This window comes from Xyrauchen texanus, chromosome 17 (genome assembly GCF_025860055.1).
Source record: "Xyrauchen texanus isolate HMW12.3.18 chromosome 17, RBS_HiC_50CHRs, whole genome shotgun sequence".
NCBI classification, from domain to species: domain Eukaryota; kingdom Metazoa; phylum Chordata; class Actinopteri; order Cypriniformes; family Catostomidae; genus Xyrauchen; species Xyrauchen texanus.
Window position 1 is genome coordinate 17973585 of NC_068292.1, and position 27475 is coordinate 18001059.

The window sequence follows — 27475 nt, forward strand, 5'->3', positions numbered from 1 at the left end:
CTTTGAAAAATGAGTTTAAAATTAATGGTTTGACTTTTTCGTCATTGATAAGGACATGCCCCTACTGTTCACAACAGGGCTTGATTTTACACGTTTTAGAGCATACCTGTGAATTGCTCAATCTATGATGCTTGACTACAAGCTAGATAAAAGTATCAGACATAAGGTTCACATTTCACACTGGTGTTTCATTTTTAAAATGCAGTAACAACTTGTGACATGACCAAAAAATTATTCAAATGACTGAACTTGTTTATTTAATCATCCATAAAATATACAGGAATCTCTTGTTCTGAGTAGGGGTAAAAGAAGTGATCATTCACTGCACCAGCTACTCTCCATTTTCCACAAAATAAATGGGCAGGAAAGCAAACACTGTTACCTGCTGACCCCTACTCAGCCAGGAAGCTGCATGAATAAGATTTCCAGTTGCAATCACTCCAAAATCAAAGCTTGAAATTCAGACAAAACACAGGTTTTTTGACAGGCCATCACAGAGTAATCGAGTGGTTTCATTTGCTAAATCAAAACGAGCATACCTGCCCAAAAACGTAATGTTAATAAGAGGCAGAAAAAATATAATTTATATTTATATTCATATATCAACATACAAAGAGATCAAATGCTGTTCTACATTGGTTTACACAGTGTTCCTCATCCTGGAGCAAAGCAGGCTGGGAGCCGTTTGCCTTGGTTCATTTTCAGTGCTTTTCACAGATGTAGTGTTGAACTTCTTGTGCATCGTAGATTTGTTCTTCCAAGCTGCCCTTCCTTCTATACAGTAATTTATGAAGGCACAAAATGATGGAATCATGGAAAGTAAAAATAAATACCATAGATAAAAAGAACAATTTATCCTAAAACTGACAATGGAGACAGCTGTTATCTCATGCTTGTGGCCAAACGCATTACAATGCTTATGTTTGTGTCCTCAATTTTGCAGTTTTGAAACTATGTGATTTTTATCCCCCCAAAGGGACAGGGAACTTGACTGGTATTAAAATCTAATTTAAAAAATAAATCAACCCCCTCCCCCAAGTTGTAAATGATCGATTCAGAAGTGCACACTAATTTAAACTGTTGAAAGCATTACAATCAGACCAGGGCCAGTTTCAAATCCTCCATTATCATAAGCAGTTGAAAGAAAAAAAGAAGAATCCCAATTCACATGGTGCACAAAGACAGTGTCAAACTGCTGGTGCAAACATTGGTCCCAGGCTGCTGATTCTTGCTTATTGCCATTTCGGGAGGTCCGCCCACTTATCGGTTATATTGTGTGGGTGAAGCAGAATACTCTAAGGTATCTGATCAAGAGCATGATGTGCTGGCAGAGGTTAAGGGCGCCAGCCTGCTTCGCCTCATGTTTCCCCCAAACGCCAAGGCCTAAAAACACGTGGCCAGCTTTGTTGGAAAGGTCTTGTTGAGACACGTCCAACAATGCTGGTCAAGGCCCTCTAACCCCGGTGGTTCTGGAGATAATGCCCGCACAACGTCCGCTGGCTTTGCATGGCTGTATCTCAGGAGCAATGTAACTGTGTGGGTGTGTTATATGTAGAGACTCTTAAGGCTCTGCGGAGTGGCTGGACGCTGGATAATTAAGACAGGATGTGTGCTTCTTTTCCTCAGTAGGTCTCCGAGTCAGAGTCATTTAGCTCGTCATCCTTGAAGCCATCGTGGCGGCTGATGCTGTTGAAGCTGCAATAGGAGCTATGTTCGGAGCGAAGCATGGGCAGACTGTCGAAGGTGATGCTCTTAGTGGGGCTGGTGTAGTGGTTGATGGCACTGAATGTGAGACTGGGCACTCCACCTCCGCCGGGAGACACTGGCATCATGGTGGCCAGGATCAGTGCAAGGCAATCTGCAACATCTTTATTAGGAGCACAAGCCAGGGCAGGGGTGTAGCCTTGCAGAAGTATGAGAAGAGAAGACAATTCAGAATGGTAAAAACTACCACATGAGAATTAAGGTTGCACCAAAAGAAGAAATTCTGAATGACAGAAGATAACTATTCTGGTAGAACCTTTACTATAAATATTTACTTTACTGCATGTAAAGGTTACATTTCACTTAAAGGAATAGTTCACCCGAAAATCAAAATTCTCTCCTGCAGAACACAAATATAGATTTTTAGAAGAATATTTTTAGAAGAATATTATTAGAAGAATATTATAGGTCCATAAGTAAGTGAATTCTGACTGAAACTTTGAAACACCTAAAAGCACATAAAGGCATCATAAAAGCAATCTATATGACTGCAGTGGTTTAATCAGTGGCTTCAGAAGCGATCGATTTTGGGTGAGAACTCTACTCCTTTTCACCGTAGAGCTCGATTACACTTCCTAGTGCTCGACGCATGTGTAGAGCACTAGATAGTGGTAAGAAGTGTAATCGAGCTAGAAATCATGATTGCAAGACTGCTGTTATCAACATTTATAGCAAAAAATAAAAAAATAAAACACTACAGAAGACATGGATTAAACCACTTGAGTCTTATGAATTATTTTTATGCTGCCTTTATGTGCTTTTTGGAGCTTCAAAGTTTTGACCACCATTCACTTGCATTGTATGGACCAAGTTGAGAAAGTTCTAAAAAAAATTGTAAAAGAAAGTTATACACATCTGGAATGGCATGAGGCTGAGGTAAATGAAATGTTCCTTTATGGGTGAACTATCCTTTAAGTCCTGTAAATTGTGAATTAGTGTCCATTAACGCTATAACTAGTCGAAGTTGTAACTTACACATGGGTGGAAGAACCGGCCCCAGAACATGAAGTACAAAAATTTTGAAACATACAATTTAAATGACAAAAATAAGGCCTCATATGCTAAACAGCTATAACTCAAAAACAAGAAAACCTTTACAAATCTGGTTGATATCAGTATGGTCTCCAATATATCATGCACGCTTAGAAGTAACATGTAGTTTTTAAAGTTACACTAACAACTGTAATGCTGATATTCAAAAGGTTAAAGGGTTAGAAAATCAACATTCACCATTTTCATCCACGGCTAACACACTAGCACCCTTAGCTAGTAGTTCTTGGACGACCACAGTCAAGCCATTCCTGGCTGCCACATGCAGGGGCCTGAAAGATGGAACTTGACATTAGGCTTAAAGTATTTTTAACATTAACATAACTTTGTGATAAATTCTTGTATGTTGACCGTACGTTTGTAAAGCTGCATTGGTGGAGTTGATGAGGTTTCTGTCAGTGATCTTCTCCAAGATCAACAAGGCACTGGTTTCATGGCCCTACAGAGATCAAATAAAAACCAATGCATTACTAATGTTGGGCAGGAGACATACTCAGAGCAGTACTATGAATAGTAGATGTTGACTGATAGTGGATTTTGCCGTTACGATAACTAAGGTGGTGGAAAGGCCGATAACTGATTAGTCAGCTGGTAGTTTTTAAAATTGATTTATATAAATGTTAAAAAAAACTAAATCTTTTCCTTTCCTTACTATGACGGGCACAGACAAAGAGTCATAAATGAATAAAATCCCATATCCATTTTAATGTTCAACAAAAATCCCCCCAAAAATGAAGATTTGGTGCATAATAACGCAGGATTTCGAAGTAAAAAAACATCGCCACAGATAATGATAATTCCAAAAAGCAAATATCAGCACCAATTAAGTGTAAAAATGATATATCATCTACCTCTAACGAATAGTGCCTTAACAATAATGCCAAAATCAGTGAGAAACAGATGGCAGAAAGTTAATCAGTCTATACAAGCTGCACAATAGAACCCACAGTAAAAGGTAAATGAAAGAATGAGAAAACAGTGATATAAAAAGGTTATGTAATTTTTTTCTATATTAAAATATTTCCCCATGGCGAATTCAGAATTGTTTAGCTTCATGGCATGAGCCCAATGCAGCAGAATACAAAAACAACTACTTAAAAAGAAATAAGAAATGCGAGAGAACCGAAAGAATGTTTCTTACCTTACTGCAGGCCAGATGGAGCGAAGTGTTTTTGTTGGCATCCTGTAGTGTGAGGTCTGCTTTCGCACTGCTCACTAACACCTCTGCCAAACACACAAAGACATGACACATCAAAACCAACCTCAAGCTTGTTTAACTACACACATGAAAAACACTATTAAGTTTAAGTTTTAAGCTCTTACCGACTGCATTGGTCTGGCCATTCTCAGCTGCCATCATGAGAGGTGTTTTGCCTCCAGCATCTACACAGTTCACCTGGGCATTTTGACCCAGCAAGAGCTGCATACACTCCACATGATCTGTGAATGCTGCAGCATGAAGGGGCGCCCTATTAGAGAGAGAGAAAAACTGTAGTAATCGTATGACCCAATTTCCCTGATTGTATAATAAATGCTTTTTATTTATGAAACAGATGTCATTGTATGTTATTACAATCCTATGATGTTACCTGTTTTTGGAATCAGTTGAATTGACAGTGGCAGGACCAAGCGTGTCTATCAACATCTCAGCTGCACCTTCATTGTCATTTATACTGAAGGTCATAAAAATAAAGTTCAATACTCTTGCACTTCTTAAACACAAACCAACAAACTCATCCAAATCCACTTACACAGCACAGTGAAGGGGGCTAAAGGTGTTCCCTTCAATCTTATGGAATAACTCCTGTTCCAGCAACACTTCAACACAGGTGTCATGACCTTCAGATAAATTAAGACAAATTTGATTTAACTACGGTTGATCAAACAAGCTTCTTGACTCCTACACAAACAATCCCTCAATGACATTGAGATTTTAGCTAGAGAAAAGATGGTGATAATATTTTGTTGGTTGTAATTTGACCTTTAAGGCTTAGCCATAACAAATCATTATTTTTGAAATTGTTTAGGTTTTAAATTAACAGACACAAATGTTACAACTTAATGCATTACTCTGAACCCCTTCACACCAAGTCTGAAAGTTCGTATTGTAATGACATGAATTTTATTTTGGAGGGCAGCTCGATTTTTCAACGTTTTCTCTCTGATATTAGCGTTTTGATTGCTTTATATTAAAACAATTATTACATTTGGCTGGTGATTAACTGTCAAAACATTATTATCATAATTGTCTGCTTGAGGGCTAAGACTATTAATTGTCTCTTTTAGGGCTTTCACCATTGTCATAAATTGTCATATTTATTATATGGGGACCTATTATGCAAAATGCACTTTTACATGGTGTTTGAAAAAAATGTGTGTTGGCAGTGTGTGTAAACAACCACCCTATAATGATAAAAATCCAACCAGTCCTTTTTTTGAATCCTCATTAAATCAAATGCATTGTCTCAGAACAAGCCGCTCGCAGATTCTGTACAAAGCAACTGTTGACAGACACTGCCGACAGACATGTTTGTGTGTGTTGTTTCATTATAGTGCATAGCGAATGTTGTAACAGTATTTGTGTGAGTGTGTGTTGCTCATCCATCGTTACAAAACTGCTGAAAAAACTCTACAACAAATAAATACATTTATCAAATAACCATTTGGAAACTTCCTGGTTTATTCTCAAAGTTGTTACTTCTGATGGCGTCTCTCCATCATCAGCGTTTGACTCTGGTTCATTTCATTTAAAATGTATAAATCAAATAATAATAGGGATATATTATTTCATTTAAGGCTTTAAAACTATATGACTGACAAAAAAAAATTGAATATCAAGATATTTCTAAATACATAAAATATATATATTTTTTGGTCAACTTTAGTTTTGGTCAATTTTACATTTACACTACACTGTTATTTTTATGAGAAAAAAATATGTAATACAAAATATATTTTATAATATTTAATATAATATTACATTAAGCGATAGTAAAATGTTTCTGTTCTAATTTCTTCACTTGCACACGTCATTGTAATGCTCTTCGATTAAATCAACAAACCCTTATTTCTCATGAAGCAAAACCTCAGATATTTTATTTCATCATTTTATCACTCCACAGAAATAGAGTATGCATTGGTGTGCGAGTGTGAATAGGTGAATGGGACACCGTGTAAAGTGCTTTGGTAACCTCTAAGGTTAAAAAAAGCGCTATATAAGTGCAGCCCATTAACCATTTATTTACCCTGCGTATCCTAACAAAGTGAATTAACCCACTTTGACCAAAAATATTTGCCATTACACAATCGTTAATTAAAGTGAAACCGGAGCACTTTGCACTCATTATCAAAGTTTATTTTTGTTTATTTTTTTCGCTGGAGTTTGGAACGAGCCTCTGCTGACGGCGCATGCATCAAGAGTGTTTGAGTAGCGCTTCAGCAGCTTTAGAATATAACGTATTGTTTACTACCATATTACTGAACATAAGTCAATCAATGGCATACAGTTCACAGCAATCCATTTCAAAAGTGAATTTGTCAATCAGTTCGAGATTTATTATGAGGGCTTGTTTAAGGACCCGTCAATGTACACCTGCATCAGACATGCTTGAGAAGCATCTCGGGTGCATCATAATAAGGTCACTATGTCAAGATAAATATAGTTTAATACTTGGAATACATCTTGAGATCACTCAGTTCGAATTTGCGCTCCATCAAGTGTTTTGAACGCAAGAACGTAACGCATGTTTGTGTTGTCTGCTGAAGGGTGGTTTTGTTCACTGTATAAACTGTGTGTTGCTCCTACAGCTGAAGATTCACTTACTGCCCTCTGGAGTAAACAGGTGGTACTACAAGCTTCCATTTCTCAGGACTCTTTCTTATTACAGTCCGGGGGCATTGCGATTAATTGCTAAATGTTTTAATAAAATTAATCGCACTGAATTAATGCGTTAAATCGACAGCCCTAATTTATATATAAGCTTAAAATTCCCTTATTTGGGCATTTAAATGTGATAGGAAGTTGAAGTGCACAATAATTGCAATCAGACAATCATTTAATAATCGTGTCAGGCCTAGCCTAATGTTTGCGGATAGTGAGCTGTTTACATGCACAGCAATACGTAGATTACATGCAACACAAAATCAGGGTAATGGGCAAAAAACTACCCGTTTATGACCTTACACCGATAAAGGAAATCCATTTACGTGTCCCCTCACATTGTCTGCTTATTAAGGATAATTGGTGTACGAATGTGCATATAAACGCGCTCAGTGACAGATATTTGGCATAAGACTCTTCGTGAAAAATGTTGGTGCAAAAATAGTTGCCAATAGTGGCATCAGACGTGGTATGAACAGGCCTTTAGTCGAAAAAAGTAGGATCAGTGATTGTGGTTGCGAGTGTGTTTATTCACCATTGTAACAGGCCCAGTGAAGGGGCGTGTAGCCCTGATGGTCAGTGATGACAGGAATGGACTCTACAGACTGGGCAGCATGCAGAAGGCCCCCCAGTACCCCAACATGTCCACAGGCAGCCGCAAGATGCACTGGAGAGCGCCCCCTACAGTCCCGTACCATGAAACTTGCACTATGCTGCAGCAGAGCCTCCACACACTCCTCATGGCCTGTCACCGCCTGGACAGAACACACAGCTCATGATCCAACAGGAAGATTTTACCCAAAAGGAAGAGATGATTGCCAATGAAGTGTTTATATTGAAAGATTATAAACACATCAAAGTAGAAAGGAGTGCCAAATGAGATCAGAAGTCAACGGATGTGATTTACCCCTCTGTGCAGAGCAGTGCGGCCCCACTTGTCTTTGGCATCTACGTTGGCTCCTTTATTAATCAGGGAGTAAACACAGTCTGTGTGTCCACCCAACACAGACAGCATCAGAGGAGTCCTAAGGATCATAGATATGAATAAGACTTCACAATTTCCACAGGTGCAGTCCTATTTCCTGTAAGAGGAGAGCTTTGTTTAGTCATGTACATACTGGGCAACTCCATCCTGGATGTCAACTGCACTCTGAAGGTCAGCATTTCCGATGAGCAAACGCAGACACTCGGAATGACCATTTGTGGCTACAAGACAAGAGAATACACACAGACACCCCAAATGAAATGAGTCATGAGCAAAAATCTCTATCATACAATACCAAGCTAAAAGTGATAGATCAATATGATTTGGCAGATATCTGATAAACATGCCTTCTTGGCCAGTTAACCAAAGCCTTTTGTGTCATTTCCAAAACGCACCAACAGTTTGTCAATGGCAAATATGGAGTAAATATTTCATTAAAAAAAGGTTTGAATTTTAGCATACTGTATACATCTTAATTGCTATCTCTAAAGATGAATTTACCTGAAATATAATTTGTTTATACTGTATCATAATCAACAGAATTAACCATTTAACAATTCCACGTCTGGTAAACTGCAGCAAAGTCACAAATAATGCAAACAACTGCTGTCTGACTAGTGTTTGGACACATACCAGCAGCATGGATGGGTGTGCGTTTGAGGGTGTAGTCCTTCACCAAGATGGAAGCCCCCTGGTTAATGAGTACATCTACACACTCTACGTGGCCTTTGAAGGCAGCCAGGTCCAGTGGTGTGTGTCCTTGTGCTGTTCTCACATCCAGGTCCAGGAGAGACTGAACCAGCACCTCAAGAGCCTGGTGATGTCCATGGTAAGCCTGTGGACAAATGGTGGTATATTGAGTTTAATCTGAGAGGAATCACAGCCACGAACCATAAATGGGAAAAAGATGAGTTTAAGTTTGTTCGAAAACTTATTTATTTTTTCCAAATCTGTTTTACAACAAGGCAAATCACTACCCGGGAAATACAACGATCAGCCACAACATTAAAACCACCTGCCTAATATTGCATATTCCCCCTAGTGTCGTCAAAACAGCGCCAACCCGTATCTCAGTGTAGCATTCCAAGATGCTATACTTCTCACCACAATTGTACAGAGCGGTTATCTGAGTTATCACAGACTTTGTCAGTACAAAACATTCTGGCCATTCTCTGTTGACCTCTCTCATCAACAAGCCGTTTCCATCTGCAGAACTGCCGCTCACTGGATGTTTTTTGTTTTTGGCATCATTCAGAGTAAATTCTAGAGACTGTTGTGTCTGAAAGTTCCAGGAGATCAGCAGTTACAGAAATACTCAACCATTATGATGGTTGATGTGAACTTTAACTGAAGCTCCAGACCTGTGTCTGCATAATTTTATGCACTGCAGCCACACGACTGGCTGATTAGATAATCGCATGGATGATTGTTGGTGCCAGATGGGCTGGTTTGAGTATTTCTGTAACTGCTGATCTCCTGGGATTTTCACACACAACAGTTTCTAGAATTTACTTTGAATGGTGCCAAAAACAAAAAACATCCAGTGAGCGGGCAGAGAGGACAACAGAGAATGGCCAGACTTTTTGAACTGACAAAGCCTATGGTAAATCAGATAACCGCTCTGTATTATTGTGGTGAGAAAAATATATCATCTCAGAATGTTATTCTGAGAAGCGGGTTGGCGCTGTTTTGGTGGCACAAGGGGACCTACACAATATTACGCAGGTGGTTTTAATGTTGTGGTTGATCGGTTTAAGTCTACAATAAACTAAATTCAAAGTAGCACCATATTTGAATTTTTACATGAATGAAAATGAGGCTGTGAGGGATAAACGTACAGTGATTGTACTGTTGTTAATTGTTCAGCTGACAAAACATTGCAAAAACATATTTGCAAATAAATTCATAGACAAAAACAACGTAAGAATTAGATGGTGATTTATGACCTTTATACAACTTTATACAGTCAATGAACAGACTCTGTACTTTCATACCTTACAGCCTTGTTGTCATTCCTGTCAAAAATAAAAGATGGTTCTACTCCGAATAAGGTCTATTGGGTAAATCTCATGAAAACATGTCAAGGTCACATTTCACCGCAAAATTAAAAGAAACCAAATTTTCTTCAATAAATTAAGCCCATTTAACCTCACCATAATGCATCCAGATGCTTCATCCAGATGCTTTTCTTTTGAGTTTTTTTTGTAATGCCATTATTCTCAATAACCCTTCTTATCTTATTTTTTAAATCAGCATAAATTAAAGGGAGAAGGAATATACATTTTTCAATGCATTTACTCACATTCAAATGAAATATTCTACCTCACACATACAATGGATGCACTAAAGCAGGTTTGTCAAACTCATTTTGGGTCACGGGCCTAATTGAACCAAGAGACATTTCTTGGGGGCCAAGTTTATATTTATAAATGATATATACTGTGTGTATATGTGATATATATATATATACATATATAAAAAGAAATCTTTAACTTTGTGCAAATAACTTGTGTATTAAAATTATTAATTATCTTTAAAAAAAAAAAACAATCATATATTATCATATTTTAGCAAATTTGTTTGCACAATATTTCGACATGACAGAGCAACTTGCAGAAAATCCCATATTCATTCAGCCCCTCAGAGTAATTCAGTAAGATAATTTACTGAAGGATTCGTCAAACTGATTCAAAGCGATAAATTGTGAGCTGGTGAATCACTGTTTTAAATGTACCAGCTCATAACAGTAATTTATTCATGAATTGGACTAAACCAGTCAACGTGATTGTTGTTGAGTACAGCAAGCGAACACAATAGAAAGACTTGCTGAAGATGCTGTTTTGGTTTTATTTCACAGTGCACGCTTTTTTATGCCATATCTCATAACTTGAGTAAAAGATCATTTCTTTAGTGATGCTGGTAGTTCAGCAGTGGAACAAAGGAAAATTGGAGCAGAAAATAGACGGATACTGTTTTCATAGCTAACACTGGGATAAAAAGATACAAAATGTTTTTGCCCACCAGCCACAGAATGCCCAACTTCACCAGCCACTTAGATTTTTTTTCATTCATAAAGGTATAAAAAAAAAACAATATTTCTGAAGCTGTAGTGAATTATGATGACGCACTTGACAATTCATTAATTTTGCTGCATGTCATTTGCTTTATATGGAATGTATTCAGCCACAAATGTTTGGAATTGAGCAATGTTGCATTCACAATGCATGTAAACGTGAACTGCTCTGGGGAAATCAAGCAAACTAAACATAGAACACCTCCTGAGATGGTCTGAGATCATTTGCAGCGTTCTCATGGACGTTACTTTTCTTGCAGATGCAAACGACTGTATTTTCAGGAGCCTGAAACAGCAGAAACAGTGAGCCATTTTTGCATGCGCGTGTTCCATGAGATGCGCTGCGCTTAAGAGTGGCAGAGCACCTCTGAATACACAGCGAATCAACAGTTTTTCTTTCATCTGTTTTTCAAAATAGAATCAAGTGTGTTTCTTCAAACGTGCGTCTTTATGTCTGATAGCATTTCTTGTCACATGTCACTCATAGACTTTTATAAGTCGCCAGCCACAGAAATAACCGACCACTGCACATACACTCATACCTAAAGGATTATTAGGAACACCTGTTCAATTTCTCATTAATGCAATTATCTAATCAACCAATCACATGGCAGTTGCTTCAATGCATTTAGGGGTGTGGTCCTGGTCAAGACAATCCTCCTGAACTCCAGACTGAATGTCAGAATGGGAAAGAAAGGTGATTTAAGCAATTTTGAGCGTGGCAGGGTTGTTGGTGCCAGACGGGCCGGTCTGAGTATTTCACAATCTGCTCAGTTACTGGGATTTTCACGCACAACCATTTCTAGGGTTTACAAAGAATGGTGTGAAAAGGGAAAAACATCCAGTATGCGGCAGTCCTGTGGGCGAAAATGCCTTGTTGATGCTAGAGGTCAGAGGAGAATGGGCCGACTGATTCAAGCTGATAGAAGAGCAACTTTGCCTGAAATAACCACTCGTTACAACCGAGGTATGCAGCAAAGCATTTGTGAAGCCACAACACGCACAACCTTGAGGCGGATGCGTTACAACAGCAGAAGACCCCACCGGGTACCACTCATCTCCACTACAAATAGGAAAAAAGAGGCTACAATTTGCAAGAGCTCACCAAAATTGTACAGTTGAAGACTGGAAAAATGTTGCCTGGTCTGATGAGTCTCGATTTCTGTTGAGACATTCAGATGGTAGAGTAAGAATTTGGCGTAAACAGAATGAGAACATGGATCCATCATGCCTTGTTACCACTGTGCAGGCTGGTGGTGGTGGTGGTGTAATGGTGTGGGGGATGTTTTCTTGGCACACTTTAGGCCCCTTAGTGCCAATTGGGCATCGTTTAAATGCCACGGCCTACCTGAGCATTGTTTCTGACCATGTCCATCCCTTTATGGCCACCATGTACCCATCCTCTGATGGCTACTTCCAGCAGGATAATGCACCATGTTCAAATTGTTTTTTTGAACATGACAATGAGTTCACTGTACTAAAATGGCCCCCACAGTCACCAGATCTCAACCCAATAGAGCATCTTTGGGATGTGGTGGAACGGGAGCTTCGTGCCCTGGATGTGCATCCCACAAATCTCCATCAACTGCAAGATGCTATCCTATCAATATGGGCCAACATTTCTAAAGAATGCTTTCAGCACCTTGTTGAATCAATGCCACATAGAATTAAGGCAGTTCTGAAGGCGAAAGTGGGTCAAACACAGTATTAGTATGGTGTTCCTATTAATCCTTTAGGTGAGTGTATATTATCCACATTTGGTGGGTGCTAATTTTACTCTGAACAAAACTGAAAAAACTGAATTGACTAATTTCATTAATCAGAAGTTAAAACACAAATACACACAATTAGTTAAAGGTAATCAAGCAATACTATTTACAAGAAAAAGAGAACCGCTTGCTTTTTGGCTGGAGCTTTAGCCTCAATAAACCATCTGAAACCGAACAAACTCGAAGAAACTGAAACCTACTTAAAATAAATTATACTTCCATGTTGTCATTATTTCTGTGAGAGAATCTTCACTATGGGAATGTGTGGCCATGGAACTTGTGTCACTTTGCTTTTGTCCCATTTACAGAGCCAGGGCTCTGTTCTGAGGGTGGGCTGAAACAAATCTAGTATTTGTACAGACAGCTAGCAGACTGAGGGGAGATATTTGCAGAATTTGACAAAGTGCATTGGATTCGAATTACTGCGTGCACTTTTAAAGAGACTTGTTTAAGCACGTGTTCTACATATCAATGTGAATACTTGTACAACTTATGCATAAACAATAAACATGTAACAAAAAATATATGTGAAATATAATATTTGCAATTTGCAGACATTTATTGATGAATACACTGAATTGACATTTTTCAAAAGCTAAATTTGTGACCAGTATGATGAAAAAATTATGAAAATATAATGTCAAATTCATATTTTCAAATTGTCCCTAGAATTGGTAACCTAGAAGTTTAGAAGATCCCTTTATAATTAAAAGCATTAGCTAAGAGATGATTTCTTTCACATGCAAGCAAAATGGACATATTAACCAAAATATCCCAATATGAATCAATATCAAATTGAAAGCTTGTGAATCAGAATCGGGAATTCAATAAAATGTGTGTCAAAATCAAGCCCTACAAGGCAGTACAATTACTACCATCTGATTCCAGCCAGGTCTCCTAAGCAACCAAATTGTCCCAGTTGCTAGGGAGGGTACAGTCACATGGGGTATCCTCCTTGTGGTAGTGATTAGTGGTTCTCACTCTCAATGGACCACGTGGTAAGTTGTGAGTGGATCACGGAGAGTAGCATGATCCTCCACATGCGGAGTCTCCACGGTGTCATGCACAATGAGCCACGTGATAAGAGTCACGGATTGACTGTCTCAGAAGCTGAGGCAACTGAGACTTGTCCTCCACCACCCAGGTTGAGGTGAGTAACTGTGCCACCATGAGGACACACTAAGTAGTGGGAATTGGGCAATCCAAATTGGGAGAAAAGGGGATAAATATAAATAAATTACTACCATGATGCATAAAAACTAATGGGGGAAGGGGGTTGTTTGTAATTGTCATGAAAATAATGTCACAAAGCAAAAAATCTTAATGGTCCTAAAGACAAGCTCTCTAGTCTTTATACAAAACACAAGTTTGTATTTCTTTCTTTTGGGATGAAATATGGCCAGAACATATTCTTGACAGTTTTCATGAAATTCACCCTATTTACCCAAGTCCCCAATATCAAATGTCTGTGCTTCACAATGTTATAGAACAATCAGATTTTACTCACAGCCAGATGAAGAGGGCTGACAGGAGCTCGTACATCAGAGTCATTGAGAATGTCTGTACCTGAGGTTTCCATTAACTTAAAGACAAAACACAACAGATCTATTTAGGCCTGATCATTCTAGGGCAGTGATGAAGTCTGTTGTATTGAGCATCAAAATACTTACCACATCTAAAGGAGTTTCACTCGCAATCTAAGGAAGAAAAAACATAGCAGACTGAAAACATTAAAAGCAGAGATTCTATTCTGTATCATATGACTTGTATGGTATCTCACCAGCTCTAGACACAGGCGGTGCCCATACGCAGAGGCGTAATGCACAGCATTGTAGCCCTGATTGTCTCGGATGCCTGGGTTAGCATCATTCCTCAGCAAATACTCCAGGCACCTAAAAGATCAGGAATGAGAGAGACTGGTAAATACACACAGCTTAGGACTTATTACCCACTCAACTCTATATATATATATATATATATATATATATATATGATAGAGTAACTCACTTTCCATCGGCGTCAGAAGCAGCGGCATAGTGCAGGGGGGTGCAGCTCCTCTTATCCAGCTCATTGACATTGGCTCCTGAACCCACCAAAGCAAACAGGCACTGGTAGTTGCAGTTTGAAGCTGCATAGTGCAAAGGTGTCCTAAACAAGAGATTGTGTTACTTTTTTCCTAACTTAAATGTGAAAAGTGATATTTCTGCTACAGTCACCAAAAGGAAAATAATCAAACAAGTTTCCAGAACACTCTCTTTGTCCTTCCATTGATTGACCAAACAGGTAATCCCAGCCCAAACTTAAAACATTTGTTTGAGCCACCGATGCAATGTCTGGTTGTTCAGAATGTTGATATTTTTTGATATCATCCCAGATCTACAGTGTTTACATTATTCAGAAAGTCAACCAAAAGAACAGCTTACTTATAGCTGCATATAAAGCTGGGATTTGGTAATACTTTACAATAAGTTTCCAGTCAATGGCATGTCTTATCACAACTGATGCCGGGGATTAAATCAATGGAATTTTATGGATTACTTATATGCTGCTTTTTGGACCTTAACATTTCTGGCAACCATTTACTTGGTTAATTGCATTGGCTTAAATTATTCTTCTAAAAATCTTCTTTTGTGTTTTGCAGAACAAAGAAATTCACACATCTGGTAAAGCACGAGGGCGAGTAAATGATTAGAGAATTGTCATTTTTGGGTGAACTATTACTATAACCGATGGAACCTTATGGCTACATTAACACAGTGTTTGACAACCATATTTATTTACAGGTGTGAGTGAAATATCCTGTTCACACAACAGCTTACAGTAGCATTTAGAATACTGACTGTATGAACTAACAACCAAAGTCACAACCGTATTCTAACAGCTGTAACCATAGTGACAGTGACTAAAGATGGCGATGTCCATAACACCAGCATATCTTATCACAACCGATGTCATTAAACGAGTCCAATCGAGTCGTGAGTTCATCCATCAGATCACAATTAACCAACAGTGGCTTTTAACTGTGTACAGAGCACATCTTTTGTGTCACGCGGCTCGCACCTGTGAGCAGCCCGTGGAAAACAGCGGTTGGATACTCGGATGACACAAAGCTCATTTCTCAGTCTCCGTGAGTTAACGAAACTCCACATAAAACAAACGGGACACAGGCATGGACATTGCAGCATGGCTCTCACTGTACATGATGTAAATAACAACTAGTTGTCCATTACGGCTCCATTCACACAGCACGGGTTTGCAGAGAATGCGGTTGCGAGACCTGAACATTTGCGTGTCAGTTATATAGTGGTTATAGAATGCGGTTCTGTGTGAATGTGGCCTATAAGTGTTACAAAGTATTTCACTCTATATACAGTGCATCCGGAAAGTATTCACAGCGCTTCACTTTTTCCATATTTTCCTATGTTACAGCCTTATTACAAAATGGATTAAATTAATTATTTTCCTCAAAATTCTACAAACAATATCCCATAATGACAACGTGAAAGAAGTTTGTTTGAAATGTTTGCAAATTTATTAAAAAAAAAAAAAAAACGAAAAAAATAAAATAAATAAATAATAAGAAAAAAAAAAAAACAAACAAAAAAATATCACATGTACATAAGTATTCACAGCCTTTGCTCAATACTTTGTTGAAGCACCTTTGGCACCAATTACAGCCTCAATTCTTTTTGAGTATGATGCTACAAGCTTGGCACACCTATTTTTGGGCAGTTTCTCCCATTCTTCTTTGAAGGATCTCTCAAGCTCCATCAGGTTGGATGGGGAGCGTCAGTGCACAGCCATTTTCAGATCTCTCCAGAGATGTTCAATCGGGTTCAAGTCTGGGCTCTGGCTGGGCCACTCAAGGACATTCACAGAGTTGTCCCGTAGCCACTCCTTTGTTATCTTTGCTGTGTGCTTAGGGTCGTTGTCCTGTTGGAATATGAACAGTCACCCCGGTTTTAATCAAGGATGTCTCTGTACATTGCTGCATTCATCTTTCCCTAGATCCTGACTAGTCTCCCAGTTCCTGCCGCAGAAAAACATCCCCACAGCATGATGCTGCCACCACCACCATGCTTCACTGTAGGGATGGTATTGGCCAGCTGATGAGCGGAGTCTGGTTTCCTCCAGACATGATGCTTGCTATTCAGGTCAAAGAGTTCAAACTTTGTTTCTCATGATCTGAGAGTCCTTCAGGTGCCTTTTGGCAAACTCCAGGCAGGCTGTCATGTACCTTTTACTGAGGAGTGGCTTCCGTCTGGCCACTCTACCATACCGGCCTGATTGGTGGAGTGCTGCAGAGATGGTTGTTCTTCTGGAAGGTTCTCCTCTCTCCACAGAGAAACGCTGGAGCTCTGTCATAGTGACCATCGGGTTCTTGGTCACCTCCCTGACTAAGGCCCTTCTCCCCCGATCGCTCAGTTTGGCCAGGCGGCCAGCTCTAGGAAGAGTCCTGGTGGTTCCAAACATCTATTTACGGATGCTGGAGGCCAATGAGCTCATTGGGACCTTCAATACTGCAGACATTTTTCTGTACCCTTCCCCAGATCTGTGCCTCGATACAATCCTGTCTCAGAGGTCTACAGACAATTCCTTGGACTTCATGGCTTTGTTTGTGCTCTGACATGCACTGTTAACTGTGGGACCTTATATAGACAAGTGTGTGCCTTTCCAAATCATGTCCAATCAACTGACTTTACCACTGGTGGACTTGTAGAAACATCTCAAGGATGATCAGTGGAAACAGGATGCAACTGAGCTCAATTTTGAGTGTCATGGCAAAGGCTGTGAATACTTTATATTTTTAATAAATTTGCAAAGATTTCAAACAAACTTATTAAACGTTGTCATTATGGGGTAGTGTTTGTAGAATTTTGAGGAAAATAATTAATAATAATAAAAAAAGATGCAGTGTTTTCAGACCTCGAATTATGCAAAGAAACAAGTTCATATTAATATTTAAATGAATTTAGGAAGAGTTCAGAAATCAGTATTTGGTGGAATAACACTGAATTTCAATCACAGCTTGAACACATCTTGGCATGCTCTCTGCCAGTCTTTCACATTGCCTTTATGCCACTCTTAGCACAAACATTCAAGCAGCTCAGCTTTGTTTGATGGCTGGTTTCCATCCATCTTCCTCTTGATCACATTCCAAAACAGAGGTTTTCAATTAAGTTCAGGTCTGGAGATTGGGCTGACAATGACAGGGTCTTGGATCCGGTGGTCCTCCATCCACACCTTGATTGACCTGGCTGTGTGGTAAGGACCATTGTCCTCCTGGAAAAACCAAACCTTGAGGAACATTGTCAGAGCAGAATGAAGCAAGTTTTCTTCCAGGATAACCTTGTACGTGGCTTGATTCATGCATCCTTCACAAAGACGAATCTGCCCAATTCCAGCCTCTCTGAAGCACCCCCAGATCATCACCAATCCTCCACCAAATTTCACAGTGGTTGCGAGACACTGTGGCTTGAAGGCATCTCCAGGTCTCTGTCTAATTAGATGACCAGATGGAGGATCGGTGATGATAAACAAAAATTTTCACACATACCTATAAAATAGTAAATCCAGAGAAACTGATAATTTTGCAGTGGTCTCTAAATTTTTTCCAGAGCTGTATATATAAATAAAAACCCACTTCACATTAAATGTCTGTCTCCAAACATACAGCAGCACACATTTTATGGCCTCACAATCAGACCCAACAAAATAATCAAAAAACAAAAAGAAACAGAGACGTGTAATGGACTATGTGATTGTCATGCTAAACACACCTTCCAAAGCTGTCCTTTCTGTTGAAATCTGCCCCCGTGTTGAGGAGAAGATTCAGACACTCAAGGTTCCTGCAGTGAAAAACAAGTTTTGATACTGCAATGCATACTCAAATACAGTGAAAGAAACCATGGACGGGATGATGAATTCATCACCCAATTAAATTAAAAACAAGAGAGCAAAGTGAGTCTCACCCGCCGGCAGCGGCAGCATGTAAACAGGTCCTTCCAAAGTCATCGGGGGTGTCTATATCAAAGCCTGAGAGATACCATACATGTTTCATCTGCTCAGTACATCCTCATAAGGAATAGGGCTGCAATAAATTGTGCAATCCATCTAAAGAATGTGCAATGGCTGACTACTCAAGCAGTGATGAAGCTTACCAGATGACAGCAGTTTACGGCAGCAGTCCGAAAATCCGCTGAGAGCAGCCAAATGCAGTGGAAACATACCGTGGACTCCCCTCCTGTAAGAGAAAACAGCCTAAGTTACATTCAATGTTCCCACTCTTTTCAACCAATGAATTCCATGAATTAAAAAGATAATTTCCATGCCCAAACATTTAGCCTTTAATTCTGAAAATGGCACCGAAATCACATAATCGCAAATTTGTACAAAATAAAACCACACAATTGTTTGATAGATGTTCAACTGAAAACAATTAATTTTAAATGTAATAATTAAATCCATACGAACACATTCAGGAGTTCATGGAATTGTAAATGTTTATGAAATTGAGTCAAACCTTGAGAATTCAGTGAGTCCCAGAGATATTGGTGTTTTTGCTCATGTACTGTAGCTGCTCAAAGATACCTCCCCCATATTAGAAACAACAAAATACTAAAAGCATAATTTGCACGCTGCCCGTGTAGAATCCCGATCCTTTGCCAGCCATTTTTCATACCTGGCCATGCTGAGCCAGACATTGTTCAAGGTGCATTTTCCTGGCATGCTAAACTTAGATGTAAAAGCTACATTTTACAAGCTAAAGTAGCTTTCGTGAAAATTAACAAACAGAGACACTTCACTGAAATAAGCGGGTAAATGACAATTAGCCTGAAAACGTGAATCCAGAATCAAGATTTTTCCATGACGCTGAAGATCTTATTAATTTCCATGATTTTCCAAGCCTGGAAATCACAATTTAAAAATTTCCTGATTGGGGTGAACAATATATCGGCGGTATCGGCTTATAAATGTGAATTGTAAAATGATCGGTCCAATAAGAGAATTAGGCCTTTATATTAACGCCGATAAATTATGGCTTTTTCAGGCACATACTACTCACCATGTGGGTTTTGATTGGTGCCTTCTGGCTTTACTTTAGAGGAACATACTGGATTGGCATAAACACTCCTTTATACAGTATTTATTTATGTCACATGCATTTTGTTTCTTTTTTCCTTTTGTATGTTAAAGCAAATGGTTGTGTTTACAGTGAGTCTGAGACTTGTTTGCATTCCTTAGTTTTGTCTTTTCTCAGGTTTAAATCAAGTGCAATGCGCTGTACTTTTAAAATTAATTTTCAATTGCAGAGTCATTATGCTTGGCCATTGGATTGTAAAATGTCTTTATTTAACTGGTTCAAATTAGGTTACATTTGGTAAATGATTTAAAAGTTTTAAATGTTTCTTGTTTTCTGAAATTGAAGTTGTTTTAATATTAAAAACAATAATGCACTTAACATTATTGATTTCATTAGAAGTGCTCTGGATGTGGTTCTATAAGGGGAGACTTTTGTTTCTGAAATCACACTCACACAAAATGTAGATTTCTATCCAGATATACAGTTGACATACACCTTAGCCAAATACATTTAAACTCAGTTTTTCACAAGTCCTGATATTTAATTATAGAAAACATTGCTTGTCTTAGGTCAGTTAGGATCAATAAGTTGCTGGAATTTTGGCCTATTCCTCCAGACAGAACCTCCAGCCTCCTTGCTTGCAAACAATTTTTCAGTTCTGCCCACACATTTTCTATTGGATTGAAGTCAGGTCTTTGTTATGGCCACTCCAATACCTGGACTTTGTTGTCCTCTAGCCATTTTGCCATAACTTTGGAGGGATGCTTGGGGTCAATGTCCATTTGGACAACCCATTTGTGACCGAACTTTAATTTCTTGGCTGATGTCTTGAGATGTTGCTTCAATATATCCAAATAATTTTCCTTCATCGTGATGCCATCTATTTGGTGAAGTGCACCAGTCCCTCCTGAAGCAAAGCACCCCCATAACATGATGCTGTCACCCCCATGCTTCACGGTTGGGATGGTGTTCTTTGGCTTGCAAGCCTCACCCTTTTTCCTCCAAACATATTGATGGTCATTATGGCCAAACGGTTACATTTTGTTTTCATCAGACCAGAGGACATATTTGTCCCCATGTGCACTTGCAAACTGTAGTCTGGATTTTTTATGTCAGTTTTGAAGCATAAAATTGGTTTTCTTCCTTGCTGAGAAGTCTTTCGGGTTATGTTGATATAGGACTCGTTTTACTGTGGATATAGATACTAGTGTACCCGTTTCCTCCAGCATCTTTCACAAGGCCCTTTGCTGTTGTTCTGGGATTGATTTTCACTTTTCGCACCAAACTTCCTTCATCTCTAGGAAGCAGAATGCGTCTCCTTCCTGAGCGGTATGATGGCTGCGTGGTCCCATGGCGTTTATACTTGGGTACTATTGTTTATAAAGATTAAAGTGGTACCTTCAGGCATTTAAAAACTGCTCCCAAGGATGATCTAGACTTGTGGAGGTCCATAATTTTTTACTGAGGTCTTGGCTGATTTCTTTTGATTTTCCCATGATGTCAAGCAAAGAGGCACTAACTTTGAAGGTAGGACTTAAAATACATCCACATATACACCAGAAGCTAATCGGCTAATTGCCTAAATGTTTGACAACATTTTCTGGAATATTCCAAGCTGCTTAAAGGCACAGTTAACTTTGTGTATGTAACGTTCTGACCAACTAGAATTGTGATATAGTCAATTAAAAGTGAAACATTCTGTCTGTAAACAACTGTTACATTTACTTGTGTCATACACCAAGTGACATTGCCAAAACTATAGTTTGCTAAAATGAAATCTGTGGAGTGGTTCAAAAATGAGTTTTACTGACTTCAACCTATGTATTTATGCATTTGGCATTTGTGTCAAATGCATAAATGTGTGTGTTTAAACTTCTGACTTCAACTATATTTTATCGGCAAATACATGGGTTATCAGCCTCCAAATAAACTGAATTATCGGTTAGCATATCGGCAGAAATTCCCATATCGGTGCATCACTATCCCTGATATTTCATGGTTTTCCATGACTGTGGGAATCAGGCTCCAGAGAGCAGGTGTACATATGGTGAATCAATTAATACATTCTCATTTCAAACAGGGTTGTAATGAAGTGTCTATGTCAATATATAAATCCACTATTTGTCTGATTGTCCAAAACTACATATTTTCGAAATTGATTCAAACGACTAATTGGTCTGATATCAGGTTCACCTGACCAAGATCCGAAGCATTTTTAGGAGGGAAGTTTGCGGAAGACACTGTGACGAGTAGGGCGTGGCCGGGTGTGCATCCTCGAGGCCCGGCCACGGACTCCTCCTAGTCACATACACATTCTCGCTTTCAAAACCAGACATAATGAACAAATTGCAAGGGTCAAAAGATGCATTAAAATAAAATTAGCACAAGATGCAACAAGATAGCCAAAGGCGTCTGTCTGAACATGTTTGGCTATAATGCTCGACTGGTGGTGCTTTAAAAAGAGTTAATTTAATCTTTTCAATAGGTTTTTATCATTGTAAATATATATCTAGTCAAACTCACTAATAAACTAGCGAGTTGTTGGACCATAGGGGTGGCTAAAAAAAGCAGTTAGGTTTTGTTTTTAAAAGGCACACAAGAATGTGGATTCTTACTTTGCGGTATCAGCTCCATTAGTGATCAGCGTGTTGATGAGAAGCTCGTGTCCGTATCGAGCTGCGATGTGCAAAGGAGTGTTCCCATTCTTGTCTTCACAGTCTATCTCAGCACCTACGCACACACAAATGTATGACATTGTCAGATACAATGGGTTTGCATATCAGCAACAGAATATTACAAAACTGAAGACTCACCATTTTGAATAATCGCCTGAGATCTTGAGAACCTCCCATGAATTGCGGTCATGTGCAGAGGTGTCTTACCATCCTTACTCTGCATATAGAGAAACAACGAAAACAACAGATCAAACATGTTTCAAAATCAGATTGTGATGTAGTTAAAATGGCACCTTAAATACATAACCTGATCTGTAACACAATATGGAAAAGTAGCACAAGGCACATCCCATATTCCATGAAATTGGTGTACTTTGGAGACTCTACTATTTTAAAGCATTAAAAGGCACATATCCTATGCTTTTTCTTTTAAGATTTATGATTGATAAACTATTATCTAACATGAAAAGTAGCTAGTTTTGGAAGACATCAAAAAATAGCTGCCGGCATTGCACCAAAAGGGGGCAGGAGCTACAAACTGCCATTAAAGAAATAAGGAGCCCCTTACCTAACCTCAACCATGAGTGGAAGTGACCCCCCCCCCCCTTTTGGAGTTGGCACAACCCCCTTTTGGAGTAACCACACCCTCTTTTGGAGATTCAGCCCCCATTAGGAGGCCTCCGGCCTGCAGCTATACCTACTTGAATGTCTGTAACAATCTATTTAGTTTATATATGTTGTTATTCTTTTAAAGTTAGAGAAGCTGAAGTTTATAGTAATGGAAATATTTTGAGCTGAAAATTATTTATAATCTAAAAAAACAATAATAAATGTACCAAGACAACCCAGAAATTCAATGTTCTCAAAGCCACAAGTCTAAAGAAGTTATGTTTCAAATTGATGATGATATAACAAATAATGAGGTTGCTGCAAGCTTTTTTCTCTGTAAAATCACTGGAAGCGTACAGAGTAAAATTAAGGCTCCGCCTTTCAAGACGACACAAAATCTGACAGCACTGCTCGGCTATTCTGAATAAAACTACGATGCATTTTTAAAAATAGACTTTGGAGACAGGCTCATTTTGTTTATGGGACTCTAATATATAAGATCATATACAGTTTTACAACATGATTGCTGCTCAGGTTGCATAGTTTGTTGAAGAACAATGACGAAGGGTAATTCTTTCAGGCGGGATCTCATGTAAACAATGGAGAATATATCAATATTTCTCAGATTTATCCCTTTTATGGACAAAGTGCTATTGGATGTTTTTCAATGAACGTTTGGCATGGACAGATTCATTTGGTGATATCATTTTCATAACAAAGGTATGAAGTCCCGTTTTGATATTGCATGTTTTCATTTGTACTCCTGACACAAATAACTAAATTGCTGTTTCTGGAGCATTGCTAATGTGAAACAGAGATCGGAAATCAATGTTGAACCCTTAGACCTTTGAAAAGATGTAATTAATGTTAATCAATTTTACATTTATATACAGTAAATTATATATTAAATGTAAGCAGAGTGACGTCACCACTGCATGCATGGGAATTGTGTATCAACAGGTTAATCTTTAGTTTAATCTCCTGCGCTAGGTAGTATACATATAAAACAAAAGCCCCACCTTGATATTGACGTCAGCGCCGTTGCCCACAAGCAGCTCTAGGCAGAGAGCTCCATGACGTGAGGCTGCAGTGAAGTGCAGGGGGGCGAAACCCTTCTCGTTGACCTGGTTTACATTCGCTCCACACTCGATCAGCTCGTTGACCACTACATCCTGCCCATTGTAGCACGCCACATGCAGTGGAGTGTTCCCATATGCGTTTGGCTCATTCATCTGTAAAGAGACCCACAGTTCAAATGAGTCCAGATTTATAGGTCATTCTTGTTATGCTGTATATTTTCATGTCCCCCATCATATATGACTTGATATCTGGGGTAAAATATTGAACTCACAACACTTTGAGAAAAATATTTTTTATTTTGATCACAGTTAAGTGAACACTGGGCTTTTCAAAAGGGTTTAATGATTTTAAATAATTTTACTACTTTGGCTTGAGTGGACATTGTCATTTCTGCCATAACCCGGATGCCATGCACTAACTTCTAATATGAAAACGTGGCAAATTACTAGTTTATCTGGTTGGTTTGTCTCACTCACAAACATTTCATCCTGTTAAATAAAATTGGAGTAATTGGTATGATATCAAAATTTCAACAGTTTCAACTTTAGGTTGACCCCTACATGTTAGTTAATTTCCAAGCCTTCCCTGAGCAATGACCAACTTTGTCTATATTTCCATCCAATTAGGCATAATGTTCATTTTCTTGCCATTGAGAATAATCTTATCACATTTTTCTTAAATAAGTTTAAGTGCCCAAGCTAGACCAGAGCATATTTCTTTAAGTTTGGTATAACATTTTATATATTTTCACGAAATACAACACATGCATATACAGGAAAGACCCATTCAGGATGCACACTGCACAGACTTTTCTGTATTGTTTAAATACAATTCTGTGCCTAAAAGAATGCAGGACTGCCTGAGACTGAACACTGGTGTGCACAAATGTAAGGAATGTAATGCAATCTAATTAGCCATACACATTCTTTCATATGAGCAGCAGTCCTGTCTTTTAGTGTTTTTTAAGTGGGCCTCCGTATGAAAAGGTTACCATGACGGCTGAATCACACTTGGATCAAACCACCTTTAAAAGTACACAAAAGCCTGTAAGAAAGAAAAACACATTTCACTTATTCCTATTAGGTCTAGGCATTGATTCAGATTTCCAGATTCAATTCCAATTCACAAGCTCTTGATTCGATATCGATTCATATTGTTATATTTCAGTTATAATCATGGACTAAAAACAGTTAAAAAGAACAAAAACGAACAAACTTTTTTTTTTTTTTTTTTTTACGTTCTAAAAAAAAAAGTAAAAAACCAAAAACAAAATGAACAAAGTGATTTTCACGTATTCTGTAGTGAAAACATTATTTTAAAAATGCTGGTAACTGGTTACAAATGGTTAATTTTGTTCCAATAATTTTTTCTAGAGATGCACCGATCGACCGGCCAGGGACCGGAATTATTTTCCGACGTCGCGTTGCCCGAGTTGTTTAATCTCGTGTCATGTCACACACGCAGCCTGTTATCTGTCAACATTTGGCGTGGGCATTGTCGATATGGCTTCGGGATATGAAATTCAATTCTTCCATCCAGCTGTTGTTAAATGTACATGTATATTTTGTTTTTTTCACTGGAGCACCAGCTGAGTCTTCTCCTCCCATCTACCAGTGATGCTTGATTTAACATCCCGCATCTACTGCCTGCGCAGATATCAACAGCGCAAATGGGTTGTAGGTTGCCAGGTTGAGGTCATAAACCTAAATAATTGCTTTGTTAGACGAGTAATAAAGAGAAAAAGGTCAATTTATAAAATTAGTGGAAAGTGACATTTGTTATACAAAGCAACTCATTTGCAGATAATTGTTATTTCTACCTCTTTCTAGTCACAGAGCACTTTATTTTGAGAGTTGTTTAAGAGAGAGAAGATCCTGTAACTTAAGTGCAGTTTGGGGGAAATTGTAATGTTTAATAATTTATTTTATTATGAAAATAAAATGTTGCATTGAAGAAAGGTAGATTTTGTTTGTATATGTGGTCAATAATAGTTCTTAGAAAGAAAATCGTAAAAAAAACTGTATCGGCAGGTCACACTTGCAAAAAATTGGAAACGGCCAAGAAAATTGCAATCGGTGCATCTCTAATTTTTTCATAAAACCAAAAGGCCAAATTGTTTATCACAGTATATTTTTGGAACTACACCACTTCATGCTGCCCAAACAAATGAAACATGTCCTTTGATACTGAAGGAAACTATTGATACATTTCTTTGCCTAACTGCCTGTTGTGGATTAGGCATTCTGTGACTGTAGACAGTTTTAACAACTATGTATAATTACTACTCATACTGTTCATGCACAGCTAGCTAATCCAGGTACAAGGAACATTTCTCAGTTGTTTCCAGAGTCTTCACAGAATTATTGTTAAGATATGATGCATTAATACAGATTTGATGCTGCCAGAATTTGACTCAAAAGTAGATCTGTAATTAAAATTATACTTGACTGTTAATTAACTGTATGCTTGTTATGAATTCCATGCTGATAAATCCACCATACGTGTAAAAAAATTATATTGCTAATTTTTCCAGACCAGGTCACTTATTGCTCTTGCGAGATCTGGCAACACGGCAACTGATATTTTACCCACCCCATAGCACACAGTACTGTAATTTTAAAAAGAATGTTATTAACTGTTGTATTATTTTGTTCTAACGGAACAAAAAATACAGTTTTTGCTCAGAACGAACCAAAATGAAAAAACATTTACATTTTAAACCCTGTTTATAATGTCTGTTTTGCTTCCATATGAAAGACATTCTTTCCCAAATATTGCTGGTAATTATGCAGGGGACCTACTAACTAGGTTAATTATAAATTTGACTAATTATATTTTATTCGTTTTTCACCATCTTGGTCAGATTTGAGCTTTCTAAAAAATGAACAGATCCATGTATTCAATCAATAAATTACATTATATTGCATATATTATATTTTGTTAAAAATTATTGCATAATTTGTACTATTTACAGGTTTGTACATTGATTTATTGAACACATGTGTTCCCCTTGTCACCTACCTCGTCCAGGTAGACGGGGCTTAGGGCACGCCCTCCCCCAGGGAAAGGGGGGGGGGGGTGTACGTCATGCTGGGGGCTCCCCAGCCTGAGAGAACGAGGGAGGAATGTGGCAGGGCGGAGGGCGGGCCGGGTCGTGATCCTACACACCCGGTCCCGTTTTAGGCTAATCAAGCCTCCAGAGAGGGATAAAGGTTGACTGCAGAGGATCGTGCGGGAGAGAGAGATCGTTCACGGATATGTCCGTCGTGTGCGTTTGTGTCTACTGTTTTAAGTTTATAATTAAACTATTATTTATATTGAAAAGCTGGTTCTCGCCGCCTCCTTTCCATTGACCACTTTACAACATGCTAAAAATCGGTACTGTATATGAACAAAAACAAAAAAAAAAACACCTATTCGTATGAAATGGCAACTAACCAAAGTATCTTTACAAAATATTAATGTAGACATCCATTTTAAGACCATATTCTTTTTGTGCAATGTTA

The 27475-nt window shown here is 38.4% G+C and overlaps 1 protein-coding gene across 1 annotated transcript in view; it reads right to left on the reverse strand.

The window, feature by feature from the left end:
- Positions 1-246: 246 nt before the first annotated feature.
- The window catches only part of ankrd28b (ankyrin repeat domain 28b), a 39276-nt gene continuing 12047 nt past the window's right edge, over positions 247-27475 (reverse strand). The window contains exons 8-28 of the mRNA XM_052146590.1: positions 23909-24121; positions 22419-22497; positions 22221-22335; positions 18683-18765; positions 18494-18557; positions 18302-18370; positions 14529-14669; positions 14302-14413; positions 14192-14218; positions 14029-14103; positions 8313-8514; positions 7813-7900; positions 7602-7719; positions 7230-7449; positions 4566-4653; positions 4404-4487; positions 4138-4283; positions 3956-4038; positions 3171-3253; positions 2995-3086; positions 247-1903 (exon numbers count right to left, since the gene is read on the reverse strand). Of these exons, the coding sequence (XP_052002550.1) occupies positions 1623-1903; positions 2995-3086; positions 3171-3253; positions 3956-4038; positions 4138-4283; positions 4404-4487; positions 4566-4653; positions 7230-7449; positions 7602-7719; positions 7813-7900; positions 8313-8514; positions 14029-14103; positions 14192-14218; positions 14302-14413; positions 14529-14669; positions 18302-18370; positions 18494-18557; positions 18683-18765; positions 22221-22335; positions 22419-22497; positions 23909-24121 (2463 nt within the window). The 3' untranslated portion in view covers positions 247-1622. The remainder of the gene's footprint in view (positions 1904-2994; positions 3087-3170; positions 3254-3955; positions 4039-4137; positions 4284-4403; positions 4488-4565; positions 4654-7229; positions 7450-7601; positions 7720-7812; positions 7901-8312; positions 8515-14028; positions 14104-14191; positions 14219-14301; positions 14414-14528; positions 14670-18301; positions 18371-18493; positions 18558-18682; positions 18766-22220; positions 22336-22418; positions 22498-23908; positions 24122-27475) is intronic.